Source organism: Uranotaenia lowii, chromosome 3 (assembly GCF_029784155.1).
Source record: "Uranotaenia lowii strain MFRU-FL chromosome 3, ASM2978415v1, whole genome shotgun sequence".
In the NCBI taxonomy this organism is placed as follows: Eukaryota; Metazoa; Arthropoda; class Insecta; order Diptera; family Culicidae; genus Uranotaenia; species Uranotaenia lowii.
In genome coordinates, this window is record NC_073693.1 from 176,940,976 (window position 1) to 176,961,445 (window position 20,470).

Here is a 20,470-nt window from a genome sequence, read left to right on the forward strand (position 1 = left end):
TATCTTGAACTTCATGGGTTCTGAAATCAGTGTTCAGATTTTTGAAATAGTAGGCAGTTAAATTCGAGTTTCACCCGATTAAAACTGCAAAAATGTGAATTGCAATTCTACTAAGCTATGAAAACGATTAATACCTAAATGTTTTTTAATGTTCATTGATTTACTTTACGAACTTTGGTTTTATTATCATAAATTAAAAAATCATAATTTTGAACACCTTTCCCATATATTTTTTATAATATTCATTTCGGAATTGAAATTCCTTGGCTAGAAAAATACAGTGTGTGATTCTGAATTGAAACAAATGTCTTCTTATTTTTTTATATCTCAAACTTTGATATCCTGTTAAATTAAAACAAAACAGTAAGTTCTAAACTGTGTAAATTGTTGCCCATGCATATATTTTTTTAAATTTTTGCAATCAGGATTTTTATTTGAGATCAAATCAAAACAAATAATACAAATAATCCGTTATATTTAGAAGAAAAATATTGATTGAAATTGACGGAAGAGATAAAAGTAAGGTATTTTTGAAAGAAATTGAACGAATAAAAATAATTGAACATGTACAATTGTACTTGTATGGATTGTGATATAACAAGCGTTGTTTTCATTTTTACAGCCACTTAAAAACCGTTGGAAGTGAACATGTTTAAAACATTGATCTGATAAATCAATTGAATAGTTGTATCAATTAAAATCGATAGAAAAGATCTGGATTGAAAAAAAGTTTTTTTTTTCTAAACTTTTCAATATGAAAAAAAAACGATATAATGAAACAAAACCAATGAAAGTTTTTGTTACATACTTTTATTTATTTTTACTTTATTTTTTCAGTTAGCTTTCATTCTTAAATATAGGAGTTCTACATCTATTCTCATCAAAATTATTGTTCGGGTTTAGTTCTAAATGAATAAGTGTTTCACTGAAACTAATTTGTTTACATGATGCTGCTAGACCAGACAAGTGATTCGGTTATAAAAGTTATTTGTATAATGAATTCAAGGTTTCTTTTGACAAAATTTAAATGCGTCATGAACAACATATACTTTTCCTCACTTTTAAGTCCAAAAATCAATTACATTCGGAAAATAAACACGACTCTCATCACAATGGTTTTTTTTTAATTTGACAATAATCATATAAGTATTCGATAATTATAATTTGTAATAGTTTTGGTCTGGATTTTCTAAAAACCCAAACCAAAACCAATCCATCTATCGCTTTAACATACTGGTAGAAAAATGTTTGCTGAATCTGTGACTACATGAGCTACACAGAACTACATAGTAGAGGTTTTTGGGTTAGTATTGCTAAATCAACGGAATTAACGGGCTCTTTTCAAATGTGAGCATGCTTAACAATCTCGTCTATAAATCTTCTCCATAATCTTGAAGAAGAGTTCATGCGGAAGCCCTCGGGAGATTTGTTGGATGTGTGTTTTGATCATTTTGTACGATTCTTCCTCATAGATTGCATAAGTTGTGGGCAGACCCAATTCTTCATACAGTTTCTTCACACGTGCGACCTTCTCTGGATCTGTAAAATGTTTTATAATAGGTAATGAATTCTGTTTTAAACGGTCTAAGTTTTTATAAACACTCACCACTCGAACCGTAACATTCCTTCATGATTTCCTTCTGCTCTTCGGAGGCCCGCTGCATACACACCACTGCCAACCAGGTGCACTTTCCTTCCTCAATGTCGGTACCGATTTTACCGGTCACCGCGGGATCACCGAAGCAATCCAGAAAATCATCCTGAGCCTGGTAGAAGCGGCCAATTTCCAGCAAAATGGTTCTGGTTTGGCGGAACACTTCCGGATCGGTGAAACTGTAAGTGAAGAAATATCATTTTAAGAGGGTGAAGCATGATGAGAACGGAAATGCATTCCAACGTTGGATATGGCGAAATGAAATTCTGAGGCGTGTTTTGAGTTCTAATTTCAATAACGATGTTTTTCGGAGTAGGTCTTTGATCTAAGGTAGAAATAACAGAATACGTTTAATTTTTATAAAACAAAATTAACTCATTTTTTTTTACTTTTTAGTTAAGTGATGAATGTGTTCTTGATTGTTTCGGAAAATGGTATAAGTATGATGCTATTTCTTGCAAGGTATTGTTGGTGCGAAGTTAAGGCGCACTAAAATTTATAGTGTTCACGAAGATTGACATATTCTAAACAAAACTTAATTTAATCGGTGTTACTTGGGAGCATCAGTTCAGTTTTCCAAAAAAAAAAGTGATCGCTCAGATAAGCACCCGTCAACTCTGAAACGGATCTATCGATGTGTAACCGCCTTTTCAGTTAGTTATCATCGCGTTCGTTGCAATATTACTTTTTTATGGACGCACCCTGAAAGCTCAGGAAAAATACTCCATAATCAGGCATTGAGTGTCAATTTGACACTCCGACCGATGTTACAACAATTTTAGTTTTGGAAATCTCATAATGTAGCTCAAATGTGTTTCTCGGACACTATTCACCTACAGCACTTCAGTTCTCCATTATTCAAAGAGTAAGAAAAAAATCCGAAAAAACATGCTTCGGTAAAATCTATACGTTGCACATAAGGATATATTTGTTTAGATCATGACCACGAAAAATGTAAAAAAATGGTTTTTACCCTACTTTTCAATCAGTGAACCATCAAAACTGATTCAATCACACCAGGTAAATTTTGAAACGAGGATTGAAAAGTAGATTGACGCGATTTGGTACATTTTTTGCATTTTTTGATTGTAAAAATACGAGACACAGAATTTTTTACGAATTTTCAAATGTAGCGTTTTTGAACTTTTTGTCAATTTGCATTTTTTCAGATTTTCTTGCACTAAAATACAACTTTGCACTGGATTTTGAGTATATTTACTCACGATTTCAGCAATAATTACATATTCCCCAGAAAGCAAATTTCATACCGATTCTATTGCGCTGCGATACTTTACAAAATTATGATAAATACAAAACTAAAAGTTAATCCAGAAAATTTACCCGGACGCATGCGTTTTAACCTGGTTTCGCACACCCGCACAGTGCAGTGGTCCAAAAGGACCTAAAGTGGAAATTTTTTTCCTAGTGCTTTTGTCTTTCATTTTAGTTGTTAGGAGTCTTACAACATTTACATGTTAGACTGTTGCCCATTACTTACGTGAAAGTATCAAAATCTAGTCACACCCTTCTACGATAAAAATAAAAACACTAACTTTCATGTTTGAGAAGATAGAGACAAAGTTTTTTCTACAAAGTTGTAGATATCATCAAAATTTGAAACTTTGCTAAAATAATGAGAGCTATATCTCTATACAGTGCAGAGTTGCAAAGCTTTTAGTTTAAAACATACTTAAAATATGTTTATTACTCTTAACTGAATATTTTTTACTGATTTTTATTCTTAGACTTGGAATAACGGAAAATTGAAGTATTGTATGTGAATAATGTCTGAAAAACATATTTGAACATATTCGTAATGTAATTACGAAGTTTTCAAAACTATAAATTTGTAAAAATCGGTCGAGAAACAAGAGAAATATATTGGTTTTAGTCAGGAGTGTCAAATTGACACTCCAGGAACTGTAACGGGTAACAATTTTAGGGACAAATAAGGATGCATTATAAAATTAAGCTTCTACGGATTTTCCCGAGAAAAAAAATGGGTTGAAACATGTTGAGCACCACTGACTCTCAGTGTGTGCTGCACGGCTAACTAAATCCCAAAACACAAACACTCAAAACCCAAAACTTGTAGCATTATCACAATTTACTTACACAAAAATTTCACTAATAGGACATATTCAAAACCTAGGCTAGCTTACATTATTTTATCCTACTTACGGGCCCGTATTTCCTACATTAGTGTACAAATTGACAAACAAGACGAACAACATCCATATCACAGTTGATTCGGCACAGGAATATCACAGCTGAATATCACAGAATTTCTGGCAACCCTGCCTGGTTGCACTGCTCCACGGGCACGCACCACTGCCCGGAGCACCTCCGCTGTCTGCTTCCGGCTTGGCCAAAAGAATGAGCTGGGCTCAATAGTGCGTTGAGCTCCCGAACAACGGCCCTGAAGAAAACAAACATTTTTTCTCTTTTTCTCAAAGTTTTCCTTCACTATTTTATAACTCACCCTGTTGGGGCCGTCATTGATAAACCGGTTACTAGAAGCACCAACCTGGTTTGCCGTGTTCATCGTCGGGGTTGGATGTTGTAGATTTATGTATAGAGCTAACCGTTGCCTCCTGCCGATGCGGGGCGACCCGATTCTTTATATGTCACGGCTTCGGGGTGCAACGGGTTACTTCACCAACAGAAACGGTGAACTGTTTCACTGTGCTATGTTGTTTTGCTTTTTCTTTGTTTACGTTTTCACATGTGTTTTCTTTTGACAGGTTACACTCTTAATTCTAAACAGTTAATTTTGGCTCGAATTAATACAATTACTGCACGCTCATTACTTAATAAGCACAAATACTTAATTATAACGCTACAGGGTTTCCAAAAATCTTACGTAAAAAATGTTGCATTGATAATTCTTCACGGCCATACGAAACCATATTACTTAGGTTTTATTTTCTCAGTACCAATTTGTTGGTTTTTTTGATGGTATGATATTTATCTTTAAATGTCTTTGAATGAATAATAAAAATGCTGGTTCTCAAAAATTTACAGAGAACCAATTCAAACCAACATTCCACCAAAAACACTAAACCACATTGTTAAAAAGATCGTCGCTTTTCATAATAATAATCTTTTTAATTGAGAAATTCATAGAAACAAAAAGGAAAGGCGCGTTGTGACACCACGATTTGAATTCATCATATTTCGAAAATGACTTCATCAAGAATTTTTTTTTTTAAATTCCTATGAGGCACTCTAGACAATGAATTTCTAGACTGTTTTTTTTTCAGTAATAGACACTACCAACTTTAAATTTTACAAACGATTTACCAAAAAAATCCTAAAACTTTATCGCTTATCGCTGAAATGTTCACCTGATCTTTCACTCTTTCTTTACCGGAATTTAGATTTTATATTGTTTATTTGATTGTGGAAATTTATTGAAGATTTTTGACACCCCGAACATGCTAAGGCTCTGATCATTTAAATTCACACAATCACAAACGTGTGTATTTTAAAAACATTCATTTGATCGAAAAACTTTCTACGAAGAAAGAAATCATATTTTACACAAATTCACCTGTAAAAAAACAGTTATGGTTGGAACCTTTTCATGAGCAGGCATGTCGAAAAATTTGACCGCTTAAATTCGGTTTTAACACGAATTTCTTTGACCATCAGAACACATCTGCACATTGCGTAAACACCGGGTGCACAATTTGCGATCCATGGAACTGCTCATTATTAGTTATTTGCTGGATGTCTACTAGTCTACTAGTTCGCAACAACCATAGTATTTTTACCCATATTTGAAATCAAGGATCTCACTCCGATGCTTGGTTTGAACTTCGTGAGCATCCTAGAGTGGCTCTTAATACTTCTTAACCATTTGGGCCAACAAAACTAAGAAAAAATCTACAGTTCATGAATTTTCAAGTCGACAATGAAGAATTTCTGAGGTGATTGTGCAAGATTATTTTTACCATATCTTTTCGCATCGTAAATATCTCAAACACACGTTAACTTTAAAATCTGAAAAAGGCAAGATAGGTAGTTCTTTTCATAACCAACACAACGCTATTAAAATATTTCATATCCAAACTTCAAGAATGTAGCTATCACTATCATTACCATCAACATCAAATAATCATCCGACTGGTTTTATCCAGCTTCGAACACAATCTTCTTAAAAAAATCAGCAATATTTGTTAATCCGCATTTGCATCTCGAACTACGAGTTCTATGTCCTTTCCAATAGGGGGCTGAATCATTTGCATAAAGTTTGAGATGTCTGTGATGTAAACACCTTTTCATGTCATTGATGTACAGGATAAATTACAAAGGACCTAACGCACTTCCTTGGGGAACTCCCAAATAGTTTTCCCTGTATCGTGAGTAAGATGAACCATATTTTGTTCGTTGCATTCAGTTATCCAAATAATTCTTGAACCAATTTAGAACCGTACCATTGATGCCAATTCTTACCAACACTTGTAAGAGTTGTTGCCTATTTTAAATTTTTGCAACTTGAAAATAAGGTGATCTCTTGAATCTTCGATATTTTGTCGTGGTATAGCAATATGTCAGTGAAGAACAATATCCAAAGTTAGGTGCTGCTAACGCGAAGTGAGTAAGTTTTAATTTGAATAAAAATAAACAATATCTATATATTTAAAGCAAACGTATAAAACGTCCATAAATAAAGTCGTAAAGTCAGAATTGAACGTCAACTAAAGCTACTATGCCTGCGCTGTTTTTTATAATCGCCCTTAATTAATCAATTGAAGCATATGAAACAAACACTTACCCAGTCATATTCATAGCCAGTGCCACCGGCAAATAGAAAGTATAGTAAGCAGTCTTATGGGAAACGATTGCATTGTACAGGTCCATGGTATAATGGGTTACATCCAGCTTGGCCGATTGCAGGTCCAGCGACTGTCCAACAGTGGTGATGAACTTGATTTCATTGAACTTTTCGACCAATCTCGTGTAGTAGGGCTCGTTGCCGAAATGCTTCTTCAGTACGTAGAAAATGCCGGATTCGATCATGAGAGCATCGTTTATGGCAATGAGCTTGACATCATCCACTTTGTACCAGCACGGTTGTCCCCGCCGAGTTGCGCTGCCATCCATTACGTCGTCGCAAATCAGGAACATTGATTGGAACTAAAAAAAAGTGAAACTTTTAACCTGGACCAAACAAACAATCCATTATTTTGATAAGCATTACAGTTGCTTCTTGACGTCAATTCCTTAATGATGCATATAATTTTGTATGCGAATCGATTGTTTGTAACCTCACCTATAAGGTCAAAACAAGATCATTCGATATGCAACGTGAACAAGGCGTGAAAAGGTTTACTATCAACATCCTGCAATCGGCAAAGCTTTTGTTTATTACACCTCGAATATGAATAAATTTGTTTACGAATTCCCACTTTGCCGAAGGAGATGTTGATAGGGAAGACCAACGCGTAGTTTGCCGATTCTATAAATAAACACGATTGTTTGGAATATAGTTGGAAATAATTTTACAATGGAAACTCGCTTGTATTTACTTTTCCAGTTTGAGTCGTTTCTTGTTATCGCATGTCTCAGCGAGAATGGTCATGATAAGAGAAATCCTCCAACACACTTACCATTTCAATGCACCAGGCGAGATAGTGTGCTCGTCGAATGTTTTCGGGGGTGAGATCTTCGCTTTTTGCCAACATTCGGAAGGCCAATACGGCGGCAAGACCGCGGTTCTTCTTGCCCTGTGGCACGTTGTACTGGAGAGCGCGGGCAAACCATTTTTCTGCCACCGAATTTCCATACTTTCGGGCATACTCAGTCAGATCACGGACTAGATCGGGGAACACTGTCATGAATTCGCGGCTTTCGCTTTTCGAAACCGCCGTGTGCTGGGCCGCTTCCGGCACCGAGAAATTCAGCGTAGAGAGAGTTCTGAAAGCAAGATATAAATCATTAGAATTGTGGAAACTAAAATACGATGCTTAATAAACAAAAATAAAAGTAATGTTATGAAGACTTCTCCATAAGTATAAGTAGTTTAATTGTCAAATTTTAAACTTCATCGATCAATCATTTCGATATCTGGAGTACTACCTACTGTTTTTACAGAGAGTAAAAACAGCCCGGCTTTACGCCAGTATTCAACTCGTAAGTTGTTTGTTTTGAATGTTAATATCAAGGTTAAAGTACCGGTTGTTATTATTGTTTTTGCGCGAATATCTAACTACTCCTACTTGAGAGATTGCAAAATCCGAAAGTCACACATTCAGTGCATGGCTGATTCAAGCTCATGACGATGAATAATGTTATTTACTTGCGGCGCGTCGTCGTCGTCGTCGGAGGCATACAATCGACACGTGGCACGTATTGATTGCTGGGTCATCAACTTAACGCGACTTAACACTTGCAATATTCAAATAAGGTGATTGTAGAACGAATTCTACCATTCACGATTTTGATGTAATTTTTTTTATCTGTGAAAGGGAATAATAACAAATTATTCTACATAACTTCTTCTTTACCATGATCACGCAAATCAAATTGACATTTAAGAATTTAGATTAAACATGAGTGAAACTTCATTATGAAAATTTAAGCTCAGGAAAATATGGATTAAATTAAATATGGAGTAAATTCATTGAACATAAATAACAAACATTCAGATAAAATTTCAAATTTACAGTTTGATTCCAAAAATTCAATCAGGACCTCTTTATGGGATCACGATGAGAAATCGAGGATTTGAATTTCTTTTCAATTTTTAAACTTAAATAATTCAACGATCAGTGAGATATGTTACACGAATAAAATTGATTATTATTATTAATATTATTATTATGTAAAGAGAAATTAACTAGAATAATTTCAAAATTATTTGAAAAATATTTCTTCTTGAGAAATATTTATTAATATATAAAGATAAATTAACCAAAATTTCAGCTAGTTAAGCTTAATTTACTTTGAACATAATAAATGGAATAGTTTTTTTTTTAAAGTTTCCTTTGTTCTAATTTAGAAACCGATTTCATTTTCTTAGATGGTAAAATGTAAACTAACATCACTGTAGGATTATAATCACATTTACTGCTAGGATTAAATATGAGATCCTTATTTTTTTTTTCAATCTAAATAATTTCCGTAGTGTACGTTATTGAGAATTTTTATTATTTAATTCCACAATGAATAAAACGCATTTAGGTGAAATTTAACTTTTAGTATCATCTTGTTGTTATTTGAAAATCAGTTTTAAATGCTTTGCGATCATTATCGATCAAAGGATGACATGAAATTTGTGTCCTATTTAAAATCAGCTTCGATTTTATCTTAATGCGCAGGAATCAATCACGCATGCGATACATTTAAAAATCATGAATAATGATTTTTTTGAATTTGTGTAAAAACGCGCCTGAAATGAAATTACCAAACCCGTTTGCGAAATCAGCTTCAATTCGAGGAAATTAAAGATTTAGTAGAAAGCCTAGTTTAGGATTGAAGTGGCCAAGTCGCTAAGGCGAAACAAATCATCACGTTTGCTGCACTTTCTTTCCTTTATGATTTTTTTTAATAATTTTTCTGAAATGGAAACTATAGCCTTTTCTGAATCATTTTAAGGCAAAATCAAAATGAATACACTTTGATTTTTTAAAAATTTGTTTTCCATGTTTTTTTTTTTAAATTTTAATCTATAAAAAAATATTTCAATTCCCTTGAGTAGCAATGTATTTCTTTGAAATTTTTATTTTTTATTTTTATTCAAATCATTATAAATCGGAAACAAATGCGAATTTTCTGAAAACCGCGTTGCCGTTTTTAGACTTGATTTGTGCATTTTTTTCATTTCTTTGAATTCCTATGATCATTTCAATACAAAGATTTCAAGAGGTTTTTATTAATGTCGGTATTAAATTGTAGAAGTTATGATTTTCATATCAAATCAATGATACTTCTTTAATGTTCTAATAAATAATAAAGAATAACCGCAGTGTACAGTAGAATAACTAAAATAAGTATAAGAGGAACAAAACATGATAAATCTCATGCAATTGATCGTTTGCAATTCACTTTGGCATAATTTCAACAATACTGTTGATATAAGTTAATTTAAGATCGACAAAATTATAGAAACGCATATTTTTCTGAAAAATTTAAAATTTCTCAACGGTTTTGGGCTAAATTCATTAATTAAAAAAAAACTTCCTAATCACTTTAAAATTTAATTGTTAACAAGGATTTATTAAAATGGCTTAAAACTGTAGAAGCTAAGATTATTCAACCTTGACAGTAATGTTAGTTCTTTGAATAAAATTTAAGAATCACAGCACAGTTTTTAAAATTGGTATCAAATAAATAAAATGTGTAATAAACACTCCATGCTTATAATGATAGCTGTAGGAACTTGCAATGAATCTGAAGTGCGAATGGGATCGTAAGTCATATAGACTCAGGAGAATTATTAAAACTGATTTCTAGTTTTAAAAAAAAAATTACGAAAAGTGTTCTTTCGAATTTTGATTTTCTGAATTTTCCTAAAGCCTAAATAAAGCAGGATGTCGACTACCTGGAAAAACCGGGAAAATCAGGGAAAATCAGGGAATTCAATTTGCATCAGGGAAAATCAGGGAATATCAGGGAATTTTTCCACCAATCAGGGAAAAAATAAGGATCCAGATTTTATTTGAAGAAATTGAAGCGTCAAAGTTTATTATCTGCTTAAAAATTTACTTCAGTGTAGGGTGACACCATAATCTACCATCGAAACACATTGTTCTCGGATATGACAGAATCCTGTGAAAAAATGTCCTAAGCTCAGCGAAAAGCAAGTTCTGCAATTTCGTATCGAATACAAAGGAATGCTGAAGGCAATTGTACTTAAGCTAATGAAGCGATCGCCATGAACTTATCCTCTGACCAAGGCCGCCTCTTGCCTTGATCCGGCAGTTATCAGCAGCGATACCAAATTGGCCAAAAAACGATTTGAGAAGACTTTGACTATATTGATCCTCGGCAGATTCAGCAGTACGGCAGTATTCCGGAGTGATTGCCAGAGGCGATAAATTTGATAATTATGACCGTAGCAAAGAAAGGCTGGATCATTTTTGGAGTGGAGTGCTCGCAAATGCCAAGTGTCCAGATTTCTTCAGCATCGTCAAAATGATCTGCTGTCTTTCACATGGCAACGCGAATGTTGAACGTAGTTTTTCAGTGAATTCCGAATGTCTCTTCAAAAATATGTGTGAAGAATCAGTGGTGGCTAAACTACAAATCTATGATGCTGTTTTTTATGCTGGAGGGATAAAATCAGTCTAAATTTCCAACAAACTTATTCAGAGAGTTCGAAATTCACATGCTCTGTATTTGGAAGACAAAGATCGCCGCAAAAAGGAAGCTCTTGGATCAGATCAAACAAAGCTGATGAAGCGTCATCGAGAAGCGGAAGCAAAATCGCTTGAGGTGAAACGGAGGAAAATTTTGGAAGACGCACAGAAGAAGACTGATAGCTTGCAAGAGAAAATTGTTATGCTGAAATCATAAGAATTTCTACAATTGGATCCGAACAGGCTGACTTATCTTAAAATGTTTATTATCACAAATAATACTTCCATTAAAATTATCGTAATAAATTAGTATTCACGACTCAAAGCTTTCTGTGCGTTTATTTTCGGGGGAAATATATTTTTTATAACTTTAAGTTGCTTCCTCAGGTTATTTTTCAAACCTGGAATTTTCTGGAAAAAACGACTGGAAAATCAGGGAAAATCAGGGAATTTTATTACCAGATATGAGTCGACACCCTGTAAAGTCACACTTTGAAATTCCCGATCTCATCACGATAAGCATTATCACAAAAAAGTTGAAGCGGTTCCAGGTATTAACTGAGTTAATAAGATCTTTTAGTTTGTTTATTAAAATTCCCTCCAATGTTTTCACATTCTGAAAATCTATACATAATGGATTCAGATGGATAGAGGAGAATGAGGATACTTGATCCCTGGGGATACTTGATTCCTTAACTATATCTCGAAACTGGAATGTCTTACAAAGATCAAATGTTCTAGAAAAATGTGCAAAAATGAGCAAAATAACAATGCTTGTAGTTTAAAAAAAATTAACAAAATAATTGTTTGAGTAATTGAACTTTGTTTGAAAAATTTCACAAAATGTAACTTGAAGATCTTTTTTCATCACTTTAAAATGTTCCTTACATGGGAAAATTATGAAAAAAAAATATTTGTTCCAATGTATCAATCGATCGAGCGTAAAATGAACTTCATAATGCCATTTTTTCAAAGCAATGGAAAACTCTCAACTTTTTTCAGAAAAAGTTTTCTAAAATGTTGATTATGGGTACAATTGATCCCCTAGAGTTGGGTACAATTGATCCCCCTTCCAAACGGCATATTCTTCTTCTGAATTGATCGTTATGATTGCTGATTACGAAATTACTAATATTTATCCAAAAACTAATATTTATCAAACAATTGTCTGAAGAAAAGAGCAAAAATAATTAATTTTCTCTTAATTATAAAAAATAGCGCCTTTAAGTATGCTATCTTATGAGTAAGCTTGCCAGATTGCCCGGTTTTATCCGGGTTTGCCCGGATATTTGATGCAAAATTTCGAGAAAGTCCGGTCCGGCCCGGTTGCCCGGATATCGTGAAAAAAGTCCGGATATTGCCCGGTTTTTTCACAATTTTCACAAAGAAACCAAAAAAAAATCAAAGTTTTTGAGTAAGTTTCAGCAAAATCGATTAACGGTATTGAAATTTTCAACGGTTGTTTCAAATAATTTCGCTGATTTTCTTTTATAAACCTTTAAGTATTTAAGTGTTCCGACAAGTTTTTGGAAGTCTGCAATTGCATTAATAAAATATGAATTTCATTTTTTTTTGCATTTTTTCTTTGCTTTTATATATTTTGCCCTGAATTTTGCCCGGTTTTTGCCCGGTTTTTGGATTTGAAAAATTGAAATCCATGCCCGGATTTTGCCAGGTTTTTTTGAAAAAATGCCCGGAATTGCTAGGCCCGGATGGGAATGGAAAAAATTCTGGCAACCTTACTTATGAGCATTGAGTCAAAGTTATAGAATTTTCTTCTAATGTCTGCTATAAATTGTGAAATGAGAACAAACATGACCAAAATAGTCAATTAACATTTTATCTTGGGGTTTTGTTTGAATTTTATGCAAGGATTAGGGCTTCCTGAATAAAAGATCAAGTCTCCTTCAATAGGGGATCAAGTCTCCCTTAACTTCAGAAAAATCGCAATTTTTTTACTCCCACGAAAATGCTTCTAGTTCATCAACGGGTTACAGTATCGTTCTAATTTTTGGAGCATAGAAACTTGAAGTTACAAGCTGTCAGAAAATGTCAAAGACGGCGAGTTGCTAAATTTTTCCAGAAAGATATGGTGAAAATAAGAAAAGGGGATCAAGTATCCCCACTCTCCCCTACTTATATGGATTCATACAATTCCAGATAATTCTTATAATTTCATAGGAACGAATTGAGCACTCTTAGCCTGTTGAAAAGATTTACCAGCCGATTTGGAAATTTTAAGATGAGAAGATATCTTTTTTAACAAATATTCTTTGTTTCAATTGCGTTTTTTCTGTAATTTCAAATAATTTTGAAAAATTTTCATAGCTATTGATGAGACTGTTTAGTTAACCAGTTCAATTTAATTATATAAAAGTAAGAAGTAATAGAGTTAGTACCTTTGAAATAATGAAACACCTCAAATATATTTTTAGAAAATTTAGAAAATTAAAAAATATATGGAGTAGAGATTTACCGAGTATATTATCATCCTACTTGATTAAAAAATATAGCAATAACTATTTAATCAAATTTTTCGAAAAATCATGCATCAATTGATTTTTGTTTTCCAGTTGAAAATTTATAGATTATTTGATTGTTGTTGTTGAATGATTGTTGATTTCTCTGGAAATTTTTCTAATTCTTCTGAAAATTTCATTTTAGTCCACGGGCCGCGTTGATTTTGTAATAGAATACTTGAATTAAGCTGTATGCTAATATTGATCAAAGTATTCAAGTTAAAGCTTCAAATTTCTCAATTAATTAGTTTGAAGTCCATTACAAAATACTTATTGTAGTAATACATTAAGCCGTAATGAAAGTGAGGTTGAATAAGACATGATACTCAGCTGCTGTTTACTCCAAACTACTATTTTTGCAAGAGGACATTCCGGGAAGAGCATTTATTGACTCAATTTTCGATATCCTGACAGGTTGGCCCTGCTGTATCATCGGAGGGAGGCGCCAACGACATGGCTAGTGCAGACATTTCAATAATTAATTATTAATCGCAGCGCACTAAATTGGACTGCGCACTCATAACTGCGACATTTGTGCGAACTTGCACATTCGTGCGACCTGTCAAATCAGTGTCAAATCTGTCGGAGTTCTACACGCTAACCTCTTTTCTGTCAACCTTTGTACGGATTACTGCGACTGTAAAACATTGCACGAAATCCAATTTTCAATGAAAGAGATAATATATACCTACATTTCAACAACAAAACTTTTCTTAGCACAACAATTTCGACACACCCAAAAAAAAAAATTATCCGTCCTGTTCAAAGCCAAAGCCTACTTCACTTCCCTGAAGCTGATTCAAGAAACAAATTTGTCAAGATGGTTTGAAAAAAATGGTGACGATTTATTATTAGAATAATCCGCATATTTGGCTCAATATAAAAATCAATTCAGCTATGCAAAAAATTAGCTTTCGACAAAAAACTTAATTTATCATTATATTAATTTTTTCTTGAGAAGATGAATAAAAAGCGAGTGTCAAATCTTTAGAAAACAAATTAGTATTTTTTTTTCTAAATTTGTCTGAAACTACAGGCTTGTTTTCTTTGGTATACCTTCTAAATATAATAGAAATTTAATAAAGTTTTAAGGACAAAGTTAAACCTGAGATAATTTGAAGCCGAATTTGAATCGGATCAATTTTTTCACATGTGTGAAAACTGAACTTTGGTAGGTAAACATTTAAATATTCTGATGAAAAGTTATTCTATGCTTTTAAAGAATTGTGTGCTATCGTAGATAATTCATTTAGAACCTTAGTAGTACATACTTATAATAACTCTTCAAATAAGATTTGAAAATTTCGATACCTCGTGTATCAGCCAATTCAAGATGTTTGTAGTCACCCAATGCTTTGCTATGCTATGCTAAAGAGATTTAAAAATTTCGCATTATGATCTCCTTTGTGACATTCAAAATACCAGACAAACAAATTTAGTCTCATTCATCTCAATTAGATTTGACCAAAAATGGGATGAATAACTCTTGGTTAGTAGTGTTAAAGTCATCAAAGCTGGAGATTTGTGAACATGTCTAAAATCGTAAATTAAATGTAGCTGAAACTTTAATAAAATCTCTTACATTCGAAAAATATATTTGGAAAAATTTTTCGAATTTGATAAAAAAAATCTAATACATGACCATTTTCCTGTTTTTCCGATGAAGCAATGAAATTAAAAAAAAATCCAGGTATTCCCGGTTCTCCTGATTCCGAGCTGAAATGATAATTTACTTGTAAGTCGTACCTACTCTGAACGCCGATGAAACGTTGAATTTCATCTAATGATTTTGTAAACGAAATGTATTTTTTAAACAATCTAAAATGTTACAAAGTTTACATTTATAAAGTTAATTTCGGTACACTTACTTAAGCTCTATTGATGCAGTTATATCCAAAAAAAATGATAATTTTAGCTTCACAAACTGCCAATCATACATACATATATTACCACCTTTTGGTCGAGGTAATTACATTGATTTAAGCGGTTGATTTCCCCGCCAAGCTTAACCTTCAAGAAGCCGGCTTAAAAGCTTCAACCGAAGTACAAGGACACTCGGCAACAAGCGAGCGAGTCAATCGTTCGAGACAACACCACCAACCCGTTTGTTTCCGATGATGAATTGTAGAGAGAAATTTATTGTCAACAACACGTGTGAAGAGGCTGGCAGCCTAGCAGCTGATCTATGAGGAGTTTCAAAACCTTGGATCCAAAATATTTCAAACATCCGAGCTCTTGGCAAACCGGGCGGAGAATTTAGATCTAAAAAATTTTGTTATCTTGCACCGTCCAAATCGAGATTAGATGTTTACCTACATGGTTTGCGTAGACTGTTTTGGAACAATTGGAAGACCTCATTTTAGTGAGCAAATAAATATTCGCATGCCTGGGGTGTCACATCACAACAACTGCGCATTTTAATCTGGAAACTGGTCGCACCCTTCTTATACATATTTGCATTCCTCTGCGTGGAGAGCGCGTACTATTTTTACCCTGTGTGTAAAGTTGTTTGTTCCCTCGGAAAACAGGCCTAGAGTTGCTACGCATTTCTCCAAACATTCTCACACGGCGAAATCGATTCAGGTTATTTTAAGTTCCAAAATTTGATAGATTCAGACCAAATCATAGTTAAATTCTGTATATATTTTTTTCTTGGTACAGTGTAGAAAGAATTTTTTATATATAATTTTTTTAGTTTGCTCAAAATTATATTATTTTCTCAAAAAAGTTTCAAACATTAATTTAATCCTGCATTGAATTCAATTTTAGAGAGTAGAAGCTTAAAGGCTGCTACCATCTTACTCTGAACATAGCTTTTCAACTGCTTCTTTGGAGTCAGTTTTTTTGTCTTTAAAAAGATTCGCTTAAGTTATTATTTTAAACTCTTTTGAGAATGAACCACTCAAATCTCTTGGCGGGTTATGTTCTTCGACAAAGACAAAGTTCTTCCTACCGTAGGATAAAATTCAACAGGTGGCAGTGCTCTATCGTCCACAATGCTGATTTGCTTTGGGTTTTCAAAACTGTGCCGTGAAGAAATATATTTATTAAACAGGTACCGGCGAGAAGCAGCACATACGACGGATCAGAAGAAAAAAAACTTCATATATGAAAGAAGAACTCTTCCAAGCGTATGCGCAAACGGTGCTTCGGCCAAGAAAGAAAAACAGACATAAACCTAAGCGCTGGATTGCTGCTGCAGATGAGCACATCGGCCGTTCCAAGCGCTCGCTCGAACTACGATGGTGATCATCTGTTCGCTGCGTGATTCCTATCCGGTTTGGTGGACAACGAACGACGAGCCAAGAATTTGCCGCTGTTGAGGTAACATGACCAATGTCTGAGAGTTCTTTCCATTTGCTATCATCCGAGCTAAACAGGCAAACATTTCGGTTTGCACAGACATAAAGTCATCATCAACCGGGTGAGGCAATGGAAGAACGTTTATGAGCGGAATTCGAAACTTGTCACGATTATTCCCTACCCTAAAACAAATACCTAAGATTTTTTTTAAACAGCGAAAACCGCAGTTCATTTTTATTAATTTAAATAACAGAAGATTTTCATAGATCATATTGAATTGCCCTAAGCATCTGAACTAAACTCTACTAAACTAAAATAAATTCTAAAACCCGAAACTTCAAATTCAAAATTCAAATCATTTGTAAAAATTCGAAGCTATAAACTGAGGCATGAAATCTTTTTTGATGCATACTTTCGAAATTATTTTCAGAGTTCTGAGTAGGCCTTGGTCAAGTGCGGACGCGTTTTTCTGTCATTTTGTGGTTCGCGTTGTTTTTCGGTTTTTCTGGAGAAGTTTGAAAATTATTTGTTGTGTAATTTACAAGAAAACGAAGAATTTTTTTATCGTACCAGGCTTAAAATTAGGAATCATTTTTTATGATTCCATCATATTTCAAAGTGCCGTCAATCTTCATTGCAAAGAAACCGGATGATGCAGGACCGCTGAATCACTTAATATGCACAGCATTCATAGCACGATGTCCATCGTGAATTCAGCTAAATATCTTCAGATTGGTGAGTTCGTTCCATTATATTTTCTTTTGTTGTATATATAATCGATCTTTTTCATTAATTACAAATACAAAATAGCTTAACTCTATTAAAGGGGAATTGTGGGGGGTTGGATAGGTCATCAAACGATCAAAAGACTGATATACAATTGATTGTGGGTTCAAGCCAGCCGGAGTATCTCGGCAAATTTAGAATCATGAGAAGATTTCTTCGGTACCTTTTCAGGATTCTTTATTTGTTTCGAACAGTTGGAAGGGAGTGAGATGAGTCAAACCTATCCCAAACCAGTGGTAACGGACCCCTTGGTTGTGTTGCAAGTATTGTTGATGAGTTAAGCATAAACAGTATTTGAATGTGCGATGGAGACTTCCCGTACCGACTCGGGTCGAAAGACCTATCAGCCACTGGTGGGTTCTCATACATACATGCATACATACATACATACTTTCGAAATTATTTTCACAGATTTCGGCTTAATAATATGAAGCGGCTAGGCATGGTCGAAACTAGTCGAACCTTTGTTCAATTAAGCAACAATAACAATAAATTTCTTTAAAAAAATACATATGAAAAATAATCATTGTATTTCTTAACCCTTTCCTTCCCACAAGGTTTTTAACGTTTTAAAAATAGAAATATTGATTTACAGCTAAACTTCTAGAACAAAAGATGCATAATTTTAGCCTACTTTAATGATCCATTTGATAAATTTGGGTTTTGAGGTAGATCATATGTGCTCCATTGGGAAGATAACATAAGGTGCAAATGAAGAACAGGAAATAATTGCAAAAAACATGGAATTTCATCACTTCATTGATCACAAATTAAAACGATCGTATTTGATAAAAAAAACTTCTTTGGTATATGCATCCCTCGAAAGTCTATTTATTGAAATATTTGAAATTTCCATTTTTGCCTTGAAAATAACCGCCATGACACTTTGTGCAAGAAAAACAAAACATGCCGTTTTTCGAGAAAATAACAAACTTTTACAAAAATTTCGCAGATGAAGCAGATGAAATAACTATCCTGAAGCGATTTTTTTTGTTGACAAAATGATTTTCTTGAGTATTGATAAGAAGCTTCACAAGAAGAAAAGTACGTTTTGTTCCCAGTGTATCACCAGTGATCCACTTTACTTATTCAAAAATTTATATGTCTTAGTTGAAATCTAAGTAAACCATCATTTGATTCTGCTTGCATAAGCAACCTTCTGCACGACAGTAATTTTTTTTGAAGGAAATTATAAAAACTTGTCAAGTTATTGAACAACAAATGACGACTTGATTTAAATTCGAAAAAAATCCGACTTTCTTGCAGCTTTTGATCTGCCAAGCAAAACCTAGCGAACCGATTTTCTTCAAATTTCGTGCAATGTTTTTTCACTCATATCTACACATTCGGTGAAAAAATGGTGTTGATCCAAAGCGCCCAGTTCAAATGCGAGCTGTGCAAAGTTGTTGATCACCTGTGCTACCATGGGAAGGAAAGGGTTAAAATCATTATCAGCTTTGAAAACGATTGATAAAAAAAAATCTAAAAGCTTAAAAGCTCTTATCTGTGAATAAAACCATTTTAATTTTATTTATGAACTAGCTGACCCGGTGTGCTTTGCTACACCCTTCAAAAATAAATAATATTTTCAGAAATTATTTATATTTTTATTGTTTTGTTAGTATTATTTCAAACCAAATTATTACATACCTAAATCAAAAGCAATCGCTGTACAATGAGAGCTGCAACTGGAGTTTCAAATTTCAACACAAATATGGCTTAAATCCTTTCTTTCCCTCTCTACACTGTAAAGCGTGCGGGTCTATAACAATCGTAGAAAAATATCTCGTAACCAAATACCTTTCTATGCCATATTTGTTCCCATTTGTTGGCTTCGTTAGCATTAATTTAGAACTTATGCTTACAGAATTGTATTGGGCTCACCTCCCTTCTCCCATGTACTATACTCACTGAAAGGAGTATGGTATGTCAGATATTCATAGAATCATATCAAAATGATTTTCCATGTTAAGTTTTGTCCATTTCTCGGATTTTGTAAAAAAAAAAGTTTAATATAAGCTTTCCTCTTCCCTTCCTGTATTCCCAATTCTACTCTTCTTCTGCCAGAAAGGAATTGTTTCACATAGAAAAGTTTCTCGTATTGAATTACCACCAAATACCAAATTTGGTTTCACTTGCGTAGTAAATTCTTGAGTTATGCACAAACTTGAAAGGAAGTACCATCCTCGCTTCCGTTTTTCCCATTGAAAGCAGAGGGAGGAGTTCAATATTCATAAAAGTATTTTCCGTATTCAAATACGTTTTGATGCCAAATTTGGCTTCATTTGTTCGATTAATTCTCAAGTTATACAAAAAATTTGTATGGAAGCCCTCCTTTCCCCCTTTATATCTTTCCGCTGAAAAAAGGTGGGGCTTAAATTTATAACAGAAACAATTCTCGTATCAAAAACCCTCACATGTTAAATAAGGTTCGATTTGCTCGATCAGCTCTCCAGTTATAATGAAAATTGTAAGGGAGACCTCTCCTCCCCCTTTCCATCCACCTCTTTGAAGGAATGAGGGATATCAAATATTGGTAGAAGCATTTCTCGTACCTAAATATCGTTACATGCCAGTTTTTATTTATTCGCTGTTGAAGTTCTCAATTTCTGCTGTAAAAATTGTATGAAACTTCCCTCCCTCTTTCCTTTTTCTCCGCTGGAAGAAGGAAAGGGTCTCAAATAATCATTAGAACATATCACGTTCCCAAATACCTGCCCATGCCACATTTCGTTCCATTTGCTTAATTTGTCGTTGAGTTATGTAAAAAATTATAAAAGGGGCCCCTTCCCCCTTTATATCTTCCTACTGGAAAGAGGAGGGGTCTCAAATGATCATAGAAATATTTTTCGTATCCAAATACCTTCCCATGCCAAATTTGGTTCCTATATCTTTCTTTGTTT

General features: G+C 33.8%; 1 protein-coding gene across 1 annotated transcript in view; it reads right to left on the reverse strand.

Moving 5' to 3' along the window:
- Nucleotides 1–794: 794 nt before the first annotated feature.
- LOC129757493 (farnesyl pyrophosphate synthase) overlaps nucleotides 795–20,470 on the reverse strand; it is a 28,302-nt gene continuing 8,626 nt past the window's right edge. The window contains exons 2-5 of the mRNA XM_055754757.1: nucleotides 7,270–7,576; nucleotides 6,435–6,796; nucleotides 1,607–1,833; nucleotides 795–1,539 (exon numbers count right to left, since the gene is read on the reverse strand). Coding sequence (XP_055610732.1) covers nucleotides 1,358–1,539; nucleotides 1,607–1,833; nucleotides 6,435–6,796; nucleotides 7,270–7,576 — 1,078 coding nt within the window. The 3' untranslated portion in view covers nucleotides 795–1,357. The remainder of the gene's footprint in view (nucleotides 1,540–1,606; nucleotides 1,834–6,434; nucleotides 6,797–7,269; nucleotides 7,577–20,470) is intronic.